The sequence below is a fragment of the Medicago sativa genome, chromosome 6 (assembly GCF_051527215.1).
Source record: "Medicago sativa cultivar Bolivia chromosome 6, Bolivia_mono, whole genome shotgun sequence".
NCBI classification, from domain to species: domain Eukaryota; kingdom Viridiplantae; phylum Streptophyta; class Magnoliopsida; order Fabales; family Fabaceae; genus Medicago; species Medicago sativa.
The window spans coordinates 68,982,124-68,996,704 of record NC_140754.1 but is presented as its reverse complement, the minus strand read 5'-3'; the positions used below and the strand labels follow the sequence as shown (position 1 = coordinate 68,996,704).

The following is a 14,581-nucleotide window of genomic DNA, read 5'->3' as shown; positions in this document are numbered from 1 at the left end:
TTAAATTATAAAGAAATGAATTTATTTTTCTTAAATGGTGGTTCAAAATTAGTATATATCATAAAAATATTTATTTATGTTAAAATAGATTAAAGTGTAGTACATATTTAATTATTAAGGAAGAGGGTTGTAATTCAAGCATCTTAGAAGGAAAGGAGTGTAGATTTTATTTTTAAAGGGAGGGAAGTGTATATTTTAACATAAGAGGGGAGGGGAGTGTAATTTACTCTAAATAAAAATTAAAAGTATTAAAAGTTACCTTATGATTAAGATGAACTTTTTTATTTTTAGAAAAAATTGATTCATATATTTGACATTTAATGTTGTCTATGCATATTACATTTTGATTGGTTAATATCATGAGAGGGTAAATTACCCCCTAAACAAGAGAGGGTAATGTAGTTCTCACCTAACTAATATGATAGAGAATAGGTTAGAAAGGTTAATAAGAGAGAGAAAAAAAGGTGCATTAATTAAGGCCAACATTGCACAGGCTAAAATCTTAGAGTCAAGGAGATATATGTTCATTAATCGGTAGGACAAAAAAAAATCAGTAAAAAAGTTTTCTTCGTTTCCTAACCTGCAACACAGTGGTTTGTTTAAGAGCAAGAGAGAAAAAATGTTAATAGAAATGGTGAAATGTCTTTAAAACACATGTATTTAATCCCAAATGTAGAAAGAGAGAATGGGTATTTTTGTCCAAAACAAAAAGGTTGATGTTGCTAATGCACACCTTCATGAAAAAGGGTGGGCGTGTTATAGCATTACCCTATATATATATATATATATATATAGGGTTTTGCTAGAAGTCACCCATGAAGGTGTCTTGGTGTGATTTCCACTTTTTAGTTATAACTTTACTAAAAAACACCTTCATAAAATGTGTCTTCTTGCAAAACTCATATATATATATATATATATATATATATATATATATATATATCACAAAAAAAAAAAAGACACGTTAGAAACCATAAAAGAAATAATAATAATAATAATAATAATAATAATAATAATAATAATAATAATAATAATAATAATAATAATGAAATGATGGTTGAAAAAAAAATTAACTATTATGTTGGTAAAGATTTTAGCTCAAATCTTTAATAAGGAGTTATCAATTGAGGGAAGAAAAGGGATAAATATGATTTCTCTATATAATTTAGAGGCATATGATAATTATTTTAATTGAACTAGATAACATGAGATTTCTTACATATATAATAGTCAAAAAAATTATATTTAATAAATTATGTTGATATTCTAAAGTTTAATTATGCTTTCATTGATTTGAACCCCTGACTTTTGATTAATACATAGAGATGTTATCTTCTCATTGGTGTGTTACTCCTACAATAAAAAATTTCCACCCTTTACACTATTTATTTTTTTTTTTTTTTTGAACTTTCCTCTCTATTGTAAGATCAAGTGATCAATCACATGTGCCATAGGGACAAGCATGATACATCAATGTATTCAAAAGACATTTAAAAATAAGTTAAATTTTAATAAAGGGTTTCTTGCAAGTAAATATAGCAGAATGTTTTTTACTATATAAATTGATCAACGAATTTCTACTTGTTGAGTGGGAAAAATGGTTGGAATTCTCAAGTTTGTTCGCCCCTTTTTGTTTCTCTATTTCTTGTTATTATCAATGTTGGTGGTAAGCTCATTGTCCTATTCTTTTGTATTTATCCTATGCAAAACATTTCTCCTCTTTTCGAAATAGTATTTCTTTGATTTTATTTTAGATTTCAGGAAAGCATGATTATCACATGTTTTTTCAACGCATACCATGTCCCAAGGATAAAATCCTTGATTGTAGTCTACTTGAATGTTGGTGCAAATAAAAGGTAGGTACTGAAATTATTCTGTATTTTTTTTTTTAATCGTTTTATTTTCTTTGTTTATCATAATGTTGTTACTCTTATGATTTCTTTCACAAATCCATATACTACTTCTCTGACCCTTCAACTTATTTGATAGTTGTAGAAACCTGTTGATTATGATTACAAAGTGTTGTAATAACCTTCATTTTTTTTAATGGCATATAGTTGTTTAAGGTTATTTTTGACTTATGTCTTTGATATATCATCTAAGAAACATAGAATTCAGTTTTGAAACTCAAAAGAGTAAATGATTATTCAAAATTACACTTTCAGGTGTTATCTTGAGGATTTCTTTGTACAACTACCTTGAATAGTCACCAAATAGTATCTTTTCATTTGGAATGCACACTGTGAGGATATTGAAATCAGTGATGGTGTTACAATTTGCATATGAGATATTGTTAACATCTTATTTTATATTTTTCTGAATTTAGAATGCACCACATGATTTTTAATAATGCATGTTGAGAATCAGATTGTCGTATGTTATATTATCTATTACTTCGTTGATATGAATGTTTTGATGCTTTATATGTTGAATTATGTTTTGTGTGTGCTCATCTACTCAAGGCTTATTCTCTTAACAGAATTTAAGATGTACTAACATCTTCTTTACGTTTCTTATTGTAGACATACTTGACTGAAAATTATACTCCAAATGACATGGCTAGTAATAGATGGTGGATCAATTGTGGAGGAGTCGATGACATGTGCATTGCTTTATTTTTTTTAGTGTCTTATTGGTTTTATTAAATTCCTATGAATTTTTTTGTTATGTTATTTTATTTTTTTAGGTTTGCAAACTTATGAGTTATCACATTATTGTTATCACTAGACTTTCGATCCGTGCGACGAACGGGTCATATGGATTGTTGATGGTCGGATTAGGAAAGTGTACCAAATCGTTTGCTAAGTAATAAAGTGATAAGTGAGTATCGTATCCACAGGGATTGTCGTTTCGTCCAAACAACTCGCGTTACTTATTTTAAGTTTGACGATAAAATAAAAAGATAAGGATTAAGAGATTTGCAATTTTTATCTGTTTGTAACAGAGCATTACCAGTTTTTGGTTGTAGAAATGTAACAATGGTTAGAGGATTCTTCATATCCCCCCATTTATGTTTGATTTGTATAATATTATTCTATGATAAAAATAATTATGCTCTGCTAGGGTTCTCTACTAGCATGAGCGCCGCTTTCATACTTTCAAACATTCTTCAACTAAATTTCATTAATCAATCCTGCTCTTGTGATTTTCGATTGGTGTAGCCCCTTGTGGAATTCAACGTGGTGCTTGGTTTTGGAAACAATTTCCTTCACGTGTTCCATTCAATTGGAATTCTTCTTCAAGTGGAAATCACGCGTGTTCTTCAACAACATAATTCGATTTGAACAGCAGCCTGGCCATGGCCTTTGATTGGCAGGCTGAGCTGGCCGCACCGGTGCAAAAAATTACGGTGAGTCCTACGGGTGCAGCGATGGCTCCTCCCAGACCGGTGCAAAAAATATCATTTGCGCAAGCTTTAACATCATCTTCAGCTCCGACGACATCCACTAATGATAATTTACCGCAACCCCAAATTCGCGGTGAATCCGTTAGCATCCATATCTCACAAGAAGTGTATGAAAAGGGTATGGCTGTTTGCAAGCGTAACCTCCGTGGTAGGTTGGTACTGAATAAAGGAGACAAACCCTACACTACAAAGGAAATCTATTCGAAGCTACAGAAACAATGGAATACGACGGGAGAATGGTCCATGACGCCTTTAGGGAGGGGATACTATGAATTCTTTTTTTCCTCAGAGGGTGATATGCGTATGGTATGGGCGCTAGGAACTGTCAATCTAAAGCCAGGCATTCTTAGACTGTTTGAATGGACAAAAGACTTCAACATGCATAAACAACGGAACACTCATGCGCAAGTGTGGATTAGACTTTTGGAGCTGCCACAAGAGTATTGGATGGATAGGACGCTTCGGGAAATTGCGAGTGCGGTGGGCACTCCTTTATTCATTGATAATGCGACCTCCAAGCGCATCTATGGTCACTATGCTCGCATACTTGTTGACATCGACTTTTCCAGAAAGCTCTTTCTTGAAATCACGGTGGAGAGAGAGGGTTATGCATTTGTTCTGGAGGTGGCCTATGAGTGGTTACCATACTTTTGTACTCATTGTCAAACCATAGGTCACGATGTTTCGGCGTGTCGATGGTTGTACCCTAGGGAGGAGGAGAACGCGCACAAATAAACAATTGTTCAGGGGAAAAATCCAGTTCCAATAAAGAAGCACAATTGGGTCCCTATAAAGGACAATCCGTCAGGTATAGGGTCCTCTAAAGCTTTTGAAGCACCACAGAAAATAATTGACACAACAGTCCCTGTTATGGAAGCACAAAACAATTCGGCACATCAACAAGAAACAATAGAGGCGGAGGTACAACAATTGATCACGATAGATGAAGATATTATGCAACAATCTGACATGGCTGATGCAGAAGGTGTGCACCACAATTTGGAGGATGAATCGTTAGAGATTGGAGAAACTATAGCAGGTAATGTTGACACTACGGTGGATATTTCAACTCCTACAGCTGCCAAGATGCACAGAGAGCCTGAGGCCATTACCTTCACTTAAGAAAATGTTGATTCAGACATCCGTCAAGACAAGCTGCCTGCCACATCTGTTCATGTACTTGAGGAAATCACTAATGCAGAAGCTGAACCACAACAAGATAGTGCAAGTGTCGCATTACAGCAACATTCATCCTTTGATGTCATGGCTTTGGAACATTCAGCACAGGTATTCAGACCGAATGTGCCAACAGAGAATTCACGTGAAGAAATTCATGTGGTCACACCTGCTGAAGGGTCTGTTGATGCTTGTAAAGTAGGTGTTGCGGCTGTTGATGGGGAGCCCTCTCTATTCCAACACGCAACAAACAATATCACAGATGAGGCAGAGGTAAATTTATCGGTTCCGGTCCCACCCGTACAACAATATGTTAGCAAGAACATTCAAGATGGTCTTGATTTATGGGCCAGAATCCGTGAATATGATCAACAAATGGCAGATTAAGGCTTCACTCAAGTTCTTACTAAGGCGCAGAAGCAAACTCGTAAAAAGCAAGTCCTTGGCACGTCCTATCAAACCCGCGAAAAGGGTGCTCTTCCATCTTCCAAATGATTTTGTTATATTGGGATGTCCGTATCAGCTGTGCGGACAAATTGACGATTATGGGTCATGGGATTTAAAGTTCTATTTGGTTAGATACTCTTCCGGCTGATCGTCAGTTGCATATGGATTTCTTCGTGATAGAGTTGGTTTGTTTAACTACAGATTTTCTTAGTCTGTAGTAGTTTTTTTCAGCTTTTTTTGTTTGTTTTTCTTCTGAGGGTTTTGGCCTAGTCCCCCCTCTTCTTGTATATTTTTTTTTCCTTTTTTTAATAAAATTTTAGAGTTTGGCGGCATAGGACGGTGGTTTCCCAGATGTCAATCTAGTTGGTATGTCGGTTTTTCCTCCCGATGTCTGCCATTACTCCTTGCTTAGCAAAAAAAAAAAAAGATGATGTTGTGGGACGTTTCTACCCTACTTGATCGCCAAGTTGCACCTTTTTATCGCACGGTGATCATTACGTGCGGGGTCTTACTCTCCTAGTTGATTAAAGGCTATCATTTTGATGGCTAACTGCACATGCTGGTCACATGGTGATCTTTATGTGCGGGGTCTTGTTAATTCAAAGGTAATTGAAACATGAAGTTACGTGTGGGGTATGAAGTGCCAAAGTTCCATTAGGCTAACCCATCCATGAATCTTAGGTATCTCAACTCACACTCTCCCTCTCGGTTGTTCTACAAACGGACAACCCTATTAACGTCTACCTTACCAAGTTTCAAGAAGAATGGTTCTATTAAGTTTCAGTTTATTTCCTTCAAGCAACCACTTGTTTCCCTAATCTCTAACTAGTTACCTCCTAGTTTCAGTAGATTTTACTCAGTATTGGTAATGTCACCTCCTAAGTACTTACTACTAGGGTCAACTTGCTTTCGGTATCTTTCGCTAGTTATAAACTACTTACTTCCTAGACAGATAATTATTATTATTATAAGGACATAAATATCAAGATATAAGCATCCAGATAGTAATAACAATGTTAGGCCCTATCACAACCTACGTATCTAATCTAGGATTGTGTCTACTACATAAATAAACGTAGACTAACAAAACTAGATCGCGAACAGAAACTAACTAAATAAACGACATATTATTAAAGAATTATCCAGCAAAATAAACAGAAGTTCATCTTAGAACTCTACTCTATAACTACTTAGTTACACAAGGTCATTAAAGACAACATACAAAAAGATAAATACACACCTTAGAAAAGATAGGAGAATATAGAACTCCTCCATGGCTTCTAGAATCGCCTTCCTCTTGAACTGCTCTATGAGGAAGGCGGTATTTATAGGGAAAGTTTCCACATGACTTGGGATAAAAATATGGGTTCTCTAGGGGCAAAAAAGTCACAAAAAGTGACTTTTTTCGCAAGTCACCATTCGCAGGGCGCATTTTCCATGTGCCTAAGCGCTTTAGGCTTGCAGAGCCATGCGCCAGGCACTTTTTAAAAGAGCCTTGGCGCTTCAATGTAAATTCATTGCTGAAATTCCTTTTTCTTCGTCCGTTTTAGTGTTTTCTTCAATGTAAGATGTCTTGGAACTTGGGAACAAAATTCCTCCCTTTGTAACGTCTTCTGAGGCCATTTGAATCTTCAATCTTTGTCTTCCAAAGGACCGCATAAATCTCCAGATGTCTTGCTTTGCCGATTTGCATGATTTCTTCTTGAATTACATCAAGAACACCCTAAGATTGCTATGTTTCGGGAAATCTCTGATTACATACTCAATTATAGAAAACATTACAAATGTCACAAAATCATAGGCAATTACTCTAATACACCCCTGTCTTGCTGTAAAACCTACTAAAAAGACTGAAAAACATGCTAAGAATAACGTAAGATGACCTATCATCAATTGTAATAATGATCAATAAGTTATATTATATATAACCATTAATGTTAAATAAGTCATTGGAAAAAATTGTATATTAAGTGAGAGAGTGACTATTATATATTAGTAAGCAATATACTCATTGGGCATGTCTTTTTTGGCAAGTAATGGTGGTATTGTATTTCACTAAAGCTTAATATATATATATATATATATATATATATATATATATATATATATATATATATATTAGTCATTGACTTGCCAAAGGAGAGCTGCCCTGTGAGTGTTTAGCGTAGACGGTTCTCTTGTTTTCATCTACATTGTCCAGTATTTTTTGGTTTCTAGGTAATACTATTTGAGGTGTGCAGGAGACTAAATATATATTATCGACCAAATATTTCGTTTCATATTTTTTTTTTGGACCAATATAATATCATTGGCGACATGAAACACAATAGTGAGAAATAAAGTACTCATAAAAAAGAAAAAGTAGTTTACATAGTTAGAAACATTGCACTATATCATGATGCCCTAAGATTTTTAACTCACCAAAAGACTGGATAGGCATCCTAATAATGTTACCAAAAACATTAGAAGACAATTCCAACAGCATCGTCGTCTGTATTGTTGACAGCTTGGTCCCAATAATGAGGAACCCCGGCATCCACAAACACTTTACGAGCAGCTGCTTTAGTGATGCAGTCATGAACACTGAACCTATTGAAGCTCGATTTGGTAATACTTCCTTGCCACACCAGAATACATTTATTGGCATCGTCTGAATCTTCATCATCTTCTTTCTCTTTTGAAACATCGCTCCAATTGATACGTCTAAGCATAAGTTTCCCATACCTCTTAATCGACTTGCTTCCACCTTCAACCGCAACAACGCTAATACCATCACAAATCACCGCACATCCAGTCAAACGATTTTTTTGAGCATTAGCATCAACTTTAATTAAGCGGGCCTTGGGATGAGAGAGGTCATTTACCCTGTAAAGTGAGACAAGTGTGTCCAATGTATTCGGGTCATCAACCAACTTCCTCTCCTTCTTCTCACGCAGCTCAGCAGGAGTAAGCTTGCGTGCAATATTCCTATCTATGTGAGCCTGCCCATGCTCAGCAGCTGCATTACGTACTTCCTTTTCAAGCCAGGCGGGATCTTGAGTTGCTTCAGTCCCTAGTACCTTATGTAAATTACTCATCTTCATTGTTGTCAAAATCCCGACTTAAATGCAAAAATTCAGGATTTTGCGACTTTCTTCACGTTCAACGACTAAAATCCATAATAGAATCCTAAAATAGACAAAATCCATCGACTTTGATTGCGATTTTACGATTTCTTATAAACTAAGTCATTTAAGACTATATACCATTTATAACATATATTTAGTATTCATTTTTTTGGGTAAAATCCATCGATTTTGATTGCGATTTTACAATTTGATATATCGATTCTACAAAAGTCCTTGAGTAATATCCTTCGATTTTAATTGCGATTTTTCGAGTCCCGATTTTGCGGTTCCCTTTCGACCTGAAGTAAAGTCCCGATTTTGACAACCTTGCTCATCTTGACCTTTGGTTTTGACGGTTCTATGACACCCTGTCTAATCATCTCGTGTCGCTCTTTTTCCTTAGCTATACGTCTTTGGGTCCTTAGTTTCTTCTGCTCCTTTTTATTTAGCTTGAGAGGTTGAGGTGGTGGAGAGGCGGGCTCAGCAGGCGGTTCAACAAGTCGAGGATGTTCCACATAAAAGTCAAATTTTTCCATTTTTAGATTGCCTTCATCTATAGTACCGTTGGAAATGTCACCATAATTTCCAGGATGCAGAAGTGCCACGTCCCACCACTCAATGTCTGGAATTGGGTCCTTCAGTTTTACTTTCATTACAACTCTCGCTGTAATTTCTATTAAGTTCGGATTGATATCAGGAGCAGCCTTTGCCTTTGCTAGTTGTGCTTGTTTGGCCTTCTGCTCTTTTGCTTGAGCTTCTCCAAATTTACTCTTCAGCGTCTCTTAACCATTTTCCTTCCTCCACAAACAGAAAATTCATCCTCTTAGGCCGCAGGAGCTTTGTTTTGTCGATACCCATTCTCTCATCAAAATAAGGATTAGATCCAGGATCGATATCCAATACAGGTTTTAGTATTTCAAATGCATCTTTCTTCTGTTTATTAATGTTAACTTTTAATGTGCTAAGGCTGCTTGCCTTAGTTGCATTAACAACATTTTCATGTTCATCTATTTCACGTCCTTGGTCGTCAAGACGAAGAACATGAGTCTTGGTTGAATTCCGAGGGATAGTAATGTCCGGTGTAGCAATCTAGCCGAGAAACATATTGATTAGAGGAGCAGATTGTGGATCATGGCGGAATCCCATCCTGGTAGCAAGCTCCTGAGCACGTCTGACAGCTTCAAAGTTAGTATAACTTCCTCCTTAACCCTAGCTTCATTATCATAATAATCGTCTTCTTTCTTCACTGTATCCCCAAATCTGCTACGTTTTTTCTTTGCTTCAGAAACCCTAATTCTCTTATCGTCTGTTTTATCTTGGTTTTCGGGTGTCAAACATTGATTACGTTTGAACCTTTTAACCTTTGATATCTCATTTTTTCTTGGGAAGGGAAAAAATAAGCAAAACCCTTGAGAATCAAGGTCCGGGAGTTGTTTTCGCTACGGGAAGGTGTTAGGCACCCATAACGACTATAGTATCCTATAGGAACCGTCTTTACTTTCTACGCGCGCGCTTTATTTTTAAATGCTATTTGAAAAGTGATATTTGCACCTAAAGTTTACTAAGTGAAGAATTGGAGGGAGAAGAATGTTTGAATTTTTATTTTATTTGAATTGAAGGAATATTGGTTCCTTGCCTACGTACCCTTTTAAGGGATCAAATCCACCGTAGTTCTCTTCCAAAAATATTTTTTGTTTTTGTTGGTTGATTTTAAGTTTGAAAATTGGAATTTTGAAGAATGAGGGAGAGAGGCCTCAAGGGCATAAGATTGTGAAATTGTGAGGTTGAATTAGTTATTTTGCAAAAGAAAGTCAAAGTATGATTAAAATTCATTAAGATTTTATCTAAGAAAATAAAGGAAAAAATACAATGGAATTTTGATCCCAAGGTTTATTTTGAAAATCATTTGAGTGAAGTTTGTTCATATTTTTTGGAAAAGAGAGTTTTTTCTAAGTTTCAAAGTTCCTAGACATACATCTAAGCATACATTCCCTAACACTACAAAAAATGCGCTGGTTTGTGGGAGTTTTTTAGTGGAGGTTTATCCAAACTCCCACAAATTGAGGTAAATTTTGGTATTTGTGAGCGGCGTGTTAAAAATTTTAATTAAACTCAAGGGGTTCTAAAACCCCCGTAAATTGGCAAAACAAAACCCCACAATTATACAAAATTGAGTGAGCGCTCTCTACTTTCGTTTTCCCCCTTTTCGTTTCACCCACATCTTAAACAAAATAAAATTAGGTCTCTCTCTCTCACATGGCTCAACTCTTCAGAGACCTACCATCATCATGATCATCGCTTCCAAAATAATCCCTTACCTTCGCCGTTCGATTCAGATCTCACATCCTAACTATCTATGAGATCTCTGTCGCCGCACTTTGCAAAACTTCCTTCAATCGCCTCTATGCAAAGCTAAATCGGTCTTCTTCTGTTGTTGTTTTGTTTCAGATCCAGCTGTATCTCTCCCTGACATCTTTGATTCGAAAGCTCAACTCAATGAATTCAAAATATTTCCAGGTTTTACTAATCTTTATGCTTTTTTCTTTGAAAGAAATAAGCTTTATGCTTGTTGTTGATTTTGTTGCTATGATCTGTTGCAGATTTGGTAGGTTTTGAGATTTGAAGGATTTGGTGGAAGAATCTTGGGAATTTCAGACATGGTTATTGATACTTCCGATCACTGTTGGTATTACCTTTCTTTGATGGAATTATTTTTTTCTTTACTTCATTATTGAATGTCTTTTCCTAATGGGAAAGAAAGCAACTTAAATGTTCTTGCATGATTTTAGAAAAATTGATTTATGCAATTCAAATTAGGACTCAGTCATTTTTATTTCGCAAACATCACATTTTTCTTAATATGTGTTGCAATCCATGTTGAGAGTGATTTTTGATATCGATTTAGTAGTTATTTTTGTTTGTTTATATTTTATTTGTTTTTTACTGTTTGAATTAAATCTTGAGCAATTGGATTCACCTGAGTGCTTATTTTATTTGCTTTTGGATTCATTATGAACTCATTCAAGATTTTACTTTTTAGTTGAACATGTTTATGGCTGCGGTTTTTGTTTTTTGTTAGCTTGTAAACTTCATTGTACTCTTGGTAATATCAGCAATATGAATAGTTCTTATTTTAAAAATATGGAATAGTGTCCAACCAAAAGAACAAAAGTATTTTGATTAATAAAAACAGTGTACTATAATTTATCAACAGTGTTATTTAACATAACTGTGAACTGTAAAGTTTCAGTTTTCTATGATTTTAGTTTACTTGGTTCTAGGAAGAACTTCTTAAGGTCTAAAGTTGTGTATTGTGCAGGTGAAGGTGTATCCCCATCATATTAATGACCTTGAATTTGCGAACACACTAGTTGATGCGTATTTAGAGGTTAATCCGAAAACTGTTATCTACTCATCTACCAGCAGCCATTCCTGAAACTGTCCAAAATGTTCATGAGGGTTCTGTTTCGAAAAAATCAAGCTTTGGGACCATTGTCTATGCACCTAGCGAATTCCCAGATGCAAAACCAGGTTATCATTTCATTTAGATTTGCATTATGTTTTTCTTGTTCACAAGTAATATGTTAATGACACTTATAGATGTGACTAAATTTGGACTTTCTAGTGGTCCAGCCTTTCAAATAATATGCATATTCTTTTACAACAATGGCTACCGTTTGCATTGAAGAATTGTTTTCTCTGCTTTTTTCCACATTATCCATGTTAATTTTTCCTTGAAATTTAGTTAGTGCTGGGATATTGACCTAAAAAAACATTTACTCAATGCCAATAGCTTCTTTTTGTGTTAAACTTCTGTTGAATTTGGAATAAATAATTGGCTATATGACTTACTTTGTAAGTACTGTTTTCATTTCTATTGGCAGAAACTTTGGAGAAAACAGCTAATATTGCAACAATTTAAAGATCAAATAGATAATGGAATTCCTATAATAGGAGCTGGTACTGGGACCGGGATATCTGCTAAGTTTGAAGAAGCTGGAGGAGTTGATTTAATAGTTTTTGTACAACTCAGGGCGCTTCCGGATGGCTGGGAGAGGTTCATTAGCAGGGTTGTTTCCATTTGCTGATGCTAATGCTGTTGTGCTTGACATGGCCAATGAAGTTTTGCCGGTATGCCATTTTTTTCTTTCTTTTTCTTTCTATGCAATTAGCATGTTTGTATGTAAATCTGAGTCCAAAATATGGAATAACAAATGCTCAAAGCCCCCTGCCACATAGATTATTATTTGATAGTTTTGGTAATTTAGACGGGTTAAAGCTTGGATAGTGGCTATTCAATTCTCATATTGTGTACGATGTCAAAATTAGAGGACGGAGGTGCACAGCTACACTGAAACAATTGTTCTGCAAAATATAACAATGAAGTTATGGTTTTTTGGGTTCAGATTTATGTCGTAGTTTGTTGTATTGGTCTACTCGATTTCTTCTAGTTTTGTGCAGGTTTATGTCCTCTGGTTTAAGTTTTATTTTGTTGTCCACGGGTCTGATTTTGCAGACATTAGTTCATTTTTTTTTTTTGACTCAACTTGTGATGGTTATGTAGCTGTTAGTATTGTGTTTTTTTTCCTTTCTTTGAGCTTGTTAATTTGGACTGAGTTTGCTGTTTTGTTTCTAGGGGTGTGAAATTTGGACTGTTTTGTTGGTCCATGTTTTTTGTTCAAAACCTGCTAGTTGCAGTTGAGTTCCATACTGGTTTATTTTAGAGTTTATTACTTTTCCCCTTCATTTGTTTATGATAATTTTCTGATTTTTTATGTAGGAGTGGTAGAGATTAAGTCCTGATGTTGTTTTGGTAACTGCTGTTGCAACAGAGCCTAATTAGCACCCATGGATGCAAGATTGTGAGAGGATGATCATTTAATGCTGAGGAATGTTTTTTATTTTATTTAGTATAAAATTTTATTTTGGCTTATTAGGAATGTTGAGTTGTATTAGTACATTTTATGATACTCATTGTAATTTTACTGAAATGAATGTTTGAGTTTTATTAGTACATTTAATGACTCTTATTTTATTTTTACTGAAATGAATGTTGATTTGTATTAGTATATTTTATAAATACAAAACAAGCGGTCACTTGGTATTAAAAATTATGTAACAGAGAAAATGTATATTATAGTACCTTGGTATCAAAGGAGGTTAAAAACTCCCACAAAACAAGCAAAAAAATAAAATAAAAATATCAATGTATCTAAGGAGGTTAAAAACTCCCACAAAACAAAACATAAATATTGCGGCGGTTTTAGATCAGAATACCAGCGATCACTAAAAACTCCCGCAGATAATTTGTGGGATTAGTATATGCGGGGGTTTTCAAAAATCCCGCAAAACAATCAGTGGAGGTTAAAAACCCCCGTAAAATAGCTCAAAAACCGCCGCAATCTAGGCGCGTTTTTTGTAGTGTAAACATACATCTAAGGCATGCATATCCTAAACATACATCTAAAATATCTATGTGGTGTGTGTGCATGTGTCGGTGCTTGTGTCGGTGTACATCATTAGAGTCCATTGTCCTTTACATCATGCCCTAGATACATGCTATGGTCTTGCAAGAATTTAAAAGCATAAGAAAAAATTACAAAATTCCTAGGTTTTACATTCTAATCTTTGCATGAATTTAAACGGCAAGAAATTAAAGTGCAAGAAATAAGAGATGAAAGTATGATGTGAAATGCTATGGGAATGAGACATGAAACAAGAAGGGTTAGTAGCATGAGTGAAATAGAAATTAGCAACAAAATGCATAGTAAAACTATTATTTCTTGCAAGAAAAGTAAACCAACAAGCTTGACAAAAAGTGATAAAAGAACTTGAAATTTAATGCAAAAACTAAAGCTAGATTAAAGCCTAGATTCTCATAATATTGGAGAAGTTTTGAATGACTTGTTTCAAGAAAAAAACATGAGAATCAAAGAATTTAACCATGCTAAAATTTATAAGGTTTTTAAGTTCTTTATGCACTTTTATTTCTCAAGCTTATTTCATATTATTCACAACATAAAGGATCCACAAAAATCTAATTCAAAACAGCAAGCATACACCACATTAAGAGGCAAATTTATTCCACAAAATTATACGTCTAAGGCCACAATCATGTACCAACATCCAAGCTCAAAATCACACCACAATTTCACAAGAATATTAACAAAAAGTGAGCTACAAGTAAGGAAAGGTCACAAATAATCTTGAGGTGAATTTTGGCATGAAACCACATCACAAATGATAGGTTTCAAGTGCCAAAATTACTACAAGAAAAAGTTCACAAACACTTAAAAGTTTTTAACAAGATTTTAACAAGAATTAAAACATTGAATTAACAAGAGCACAAAATATTTTTCATACAATTTTGATCAAGATTCTACATGCAAACAGCATCAAGATTCAATCAAAATAGCAAGAAAGACATTCACAATTTTTTTGGAAT

General features: G+C 34.7%; 1 protein-coding gene, 2 long non-coding RNA genes and 1 pseudogene across 6 annotated transcripts; 3 read left to right on the top strand and 1 right to left on the bottom strand.

Moving 5' to 3' along the window:
* The first annotated feature begins 1,537 nt into the window (after positions 1-1,537).
* On the top strand, positions 1,538-2,723 carry LOC146916519 (uncharacterized). Of its 3 annotated transcripts, none has more exons than XR_015015099.1 (3): positions 1,538-1,666; positions 1,762-1,856; positions 2,687-2,723. It is a non-coding gene; the product is annotated as an uncharacterized LOC146916519 (long non-coding RNA). The 3 variants fall into 3 exon arrangements; XR_015015097.1 differs by lacking the exon at positions 2,687-2,723 and adding an exon at positions 2,523-2,566; XR_015015098.1 differs by lacking the exon at positions 2,687-2,723 and adding an exon at positions 2,166-2,261.
* A 575-nt stretch (positions 2,724-3,298) lies between these two features.
* Positions 3,299-4,141, top strand: LOC146916518 (uncharacterized). Its single transcript, XM_085721662.1, has one exon. It carries the CDS (start codon positions 3,299-3,301, stop codon positions 4,139-4,141), a length of 843 nt encoding a protein of 280 aa, XP_085577788.1.
* A 3,350-nt stretch (positions 4,142-7,491) lies between these two features.
* LOC146916517 (protein RDM16 pseudogene) lies at positions 7,492-9,321 on the bottom strand (annotated as a pseudogene).
* Positions 9,322-10,329: 1,008 nt separating this feature from the next.
* LOC146916516 (uncharacterized) lies at positions 10,330-13,150 on the top strand. Of its 2 annotated transcripts, XR_015015093.1 has the most exons (6): positions 10,330-10,653; positions 10,737-10,822; positions 11,456-11,667; positions 12,021-12,267; positions 12,773-12,833; positions 12,917-13,150. It is a non-coding gene; the product is annotated as an uncharacterized LOC146916516 (long non-coding RNA). The 2 variants fall into 2 exon arrangements; XR_015015092.1 differs by lacking the exon at positions 12,773-12,833.
* The last annotated feature ends 1,431 nt before the right edge of the window (positions 13,151-14,581 follow it).

Bases quoted from the DNA above. Each gene is read 5' to 3' on its own strand.
- LOC146916518 (XM_085721662.1), top strand. From the start codon at position 3,299: ATGGCCTTTGATTGGCAGGCTGAGCTGGCCGCACCGGTGCAAAAAATT.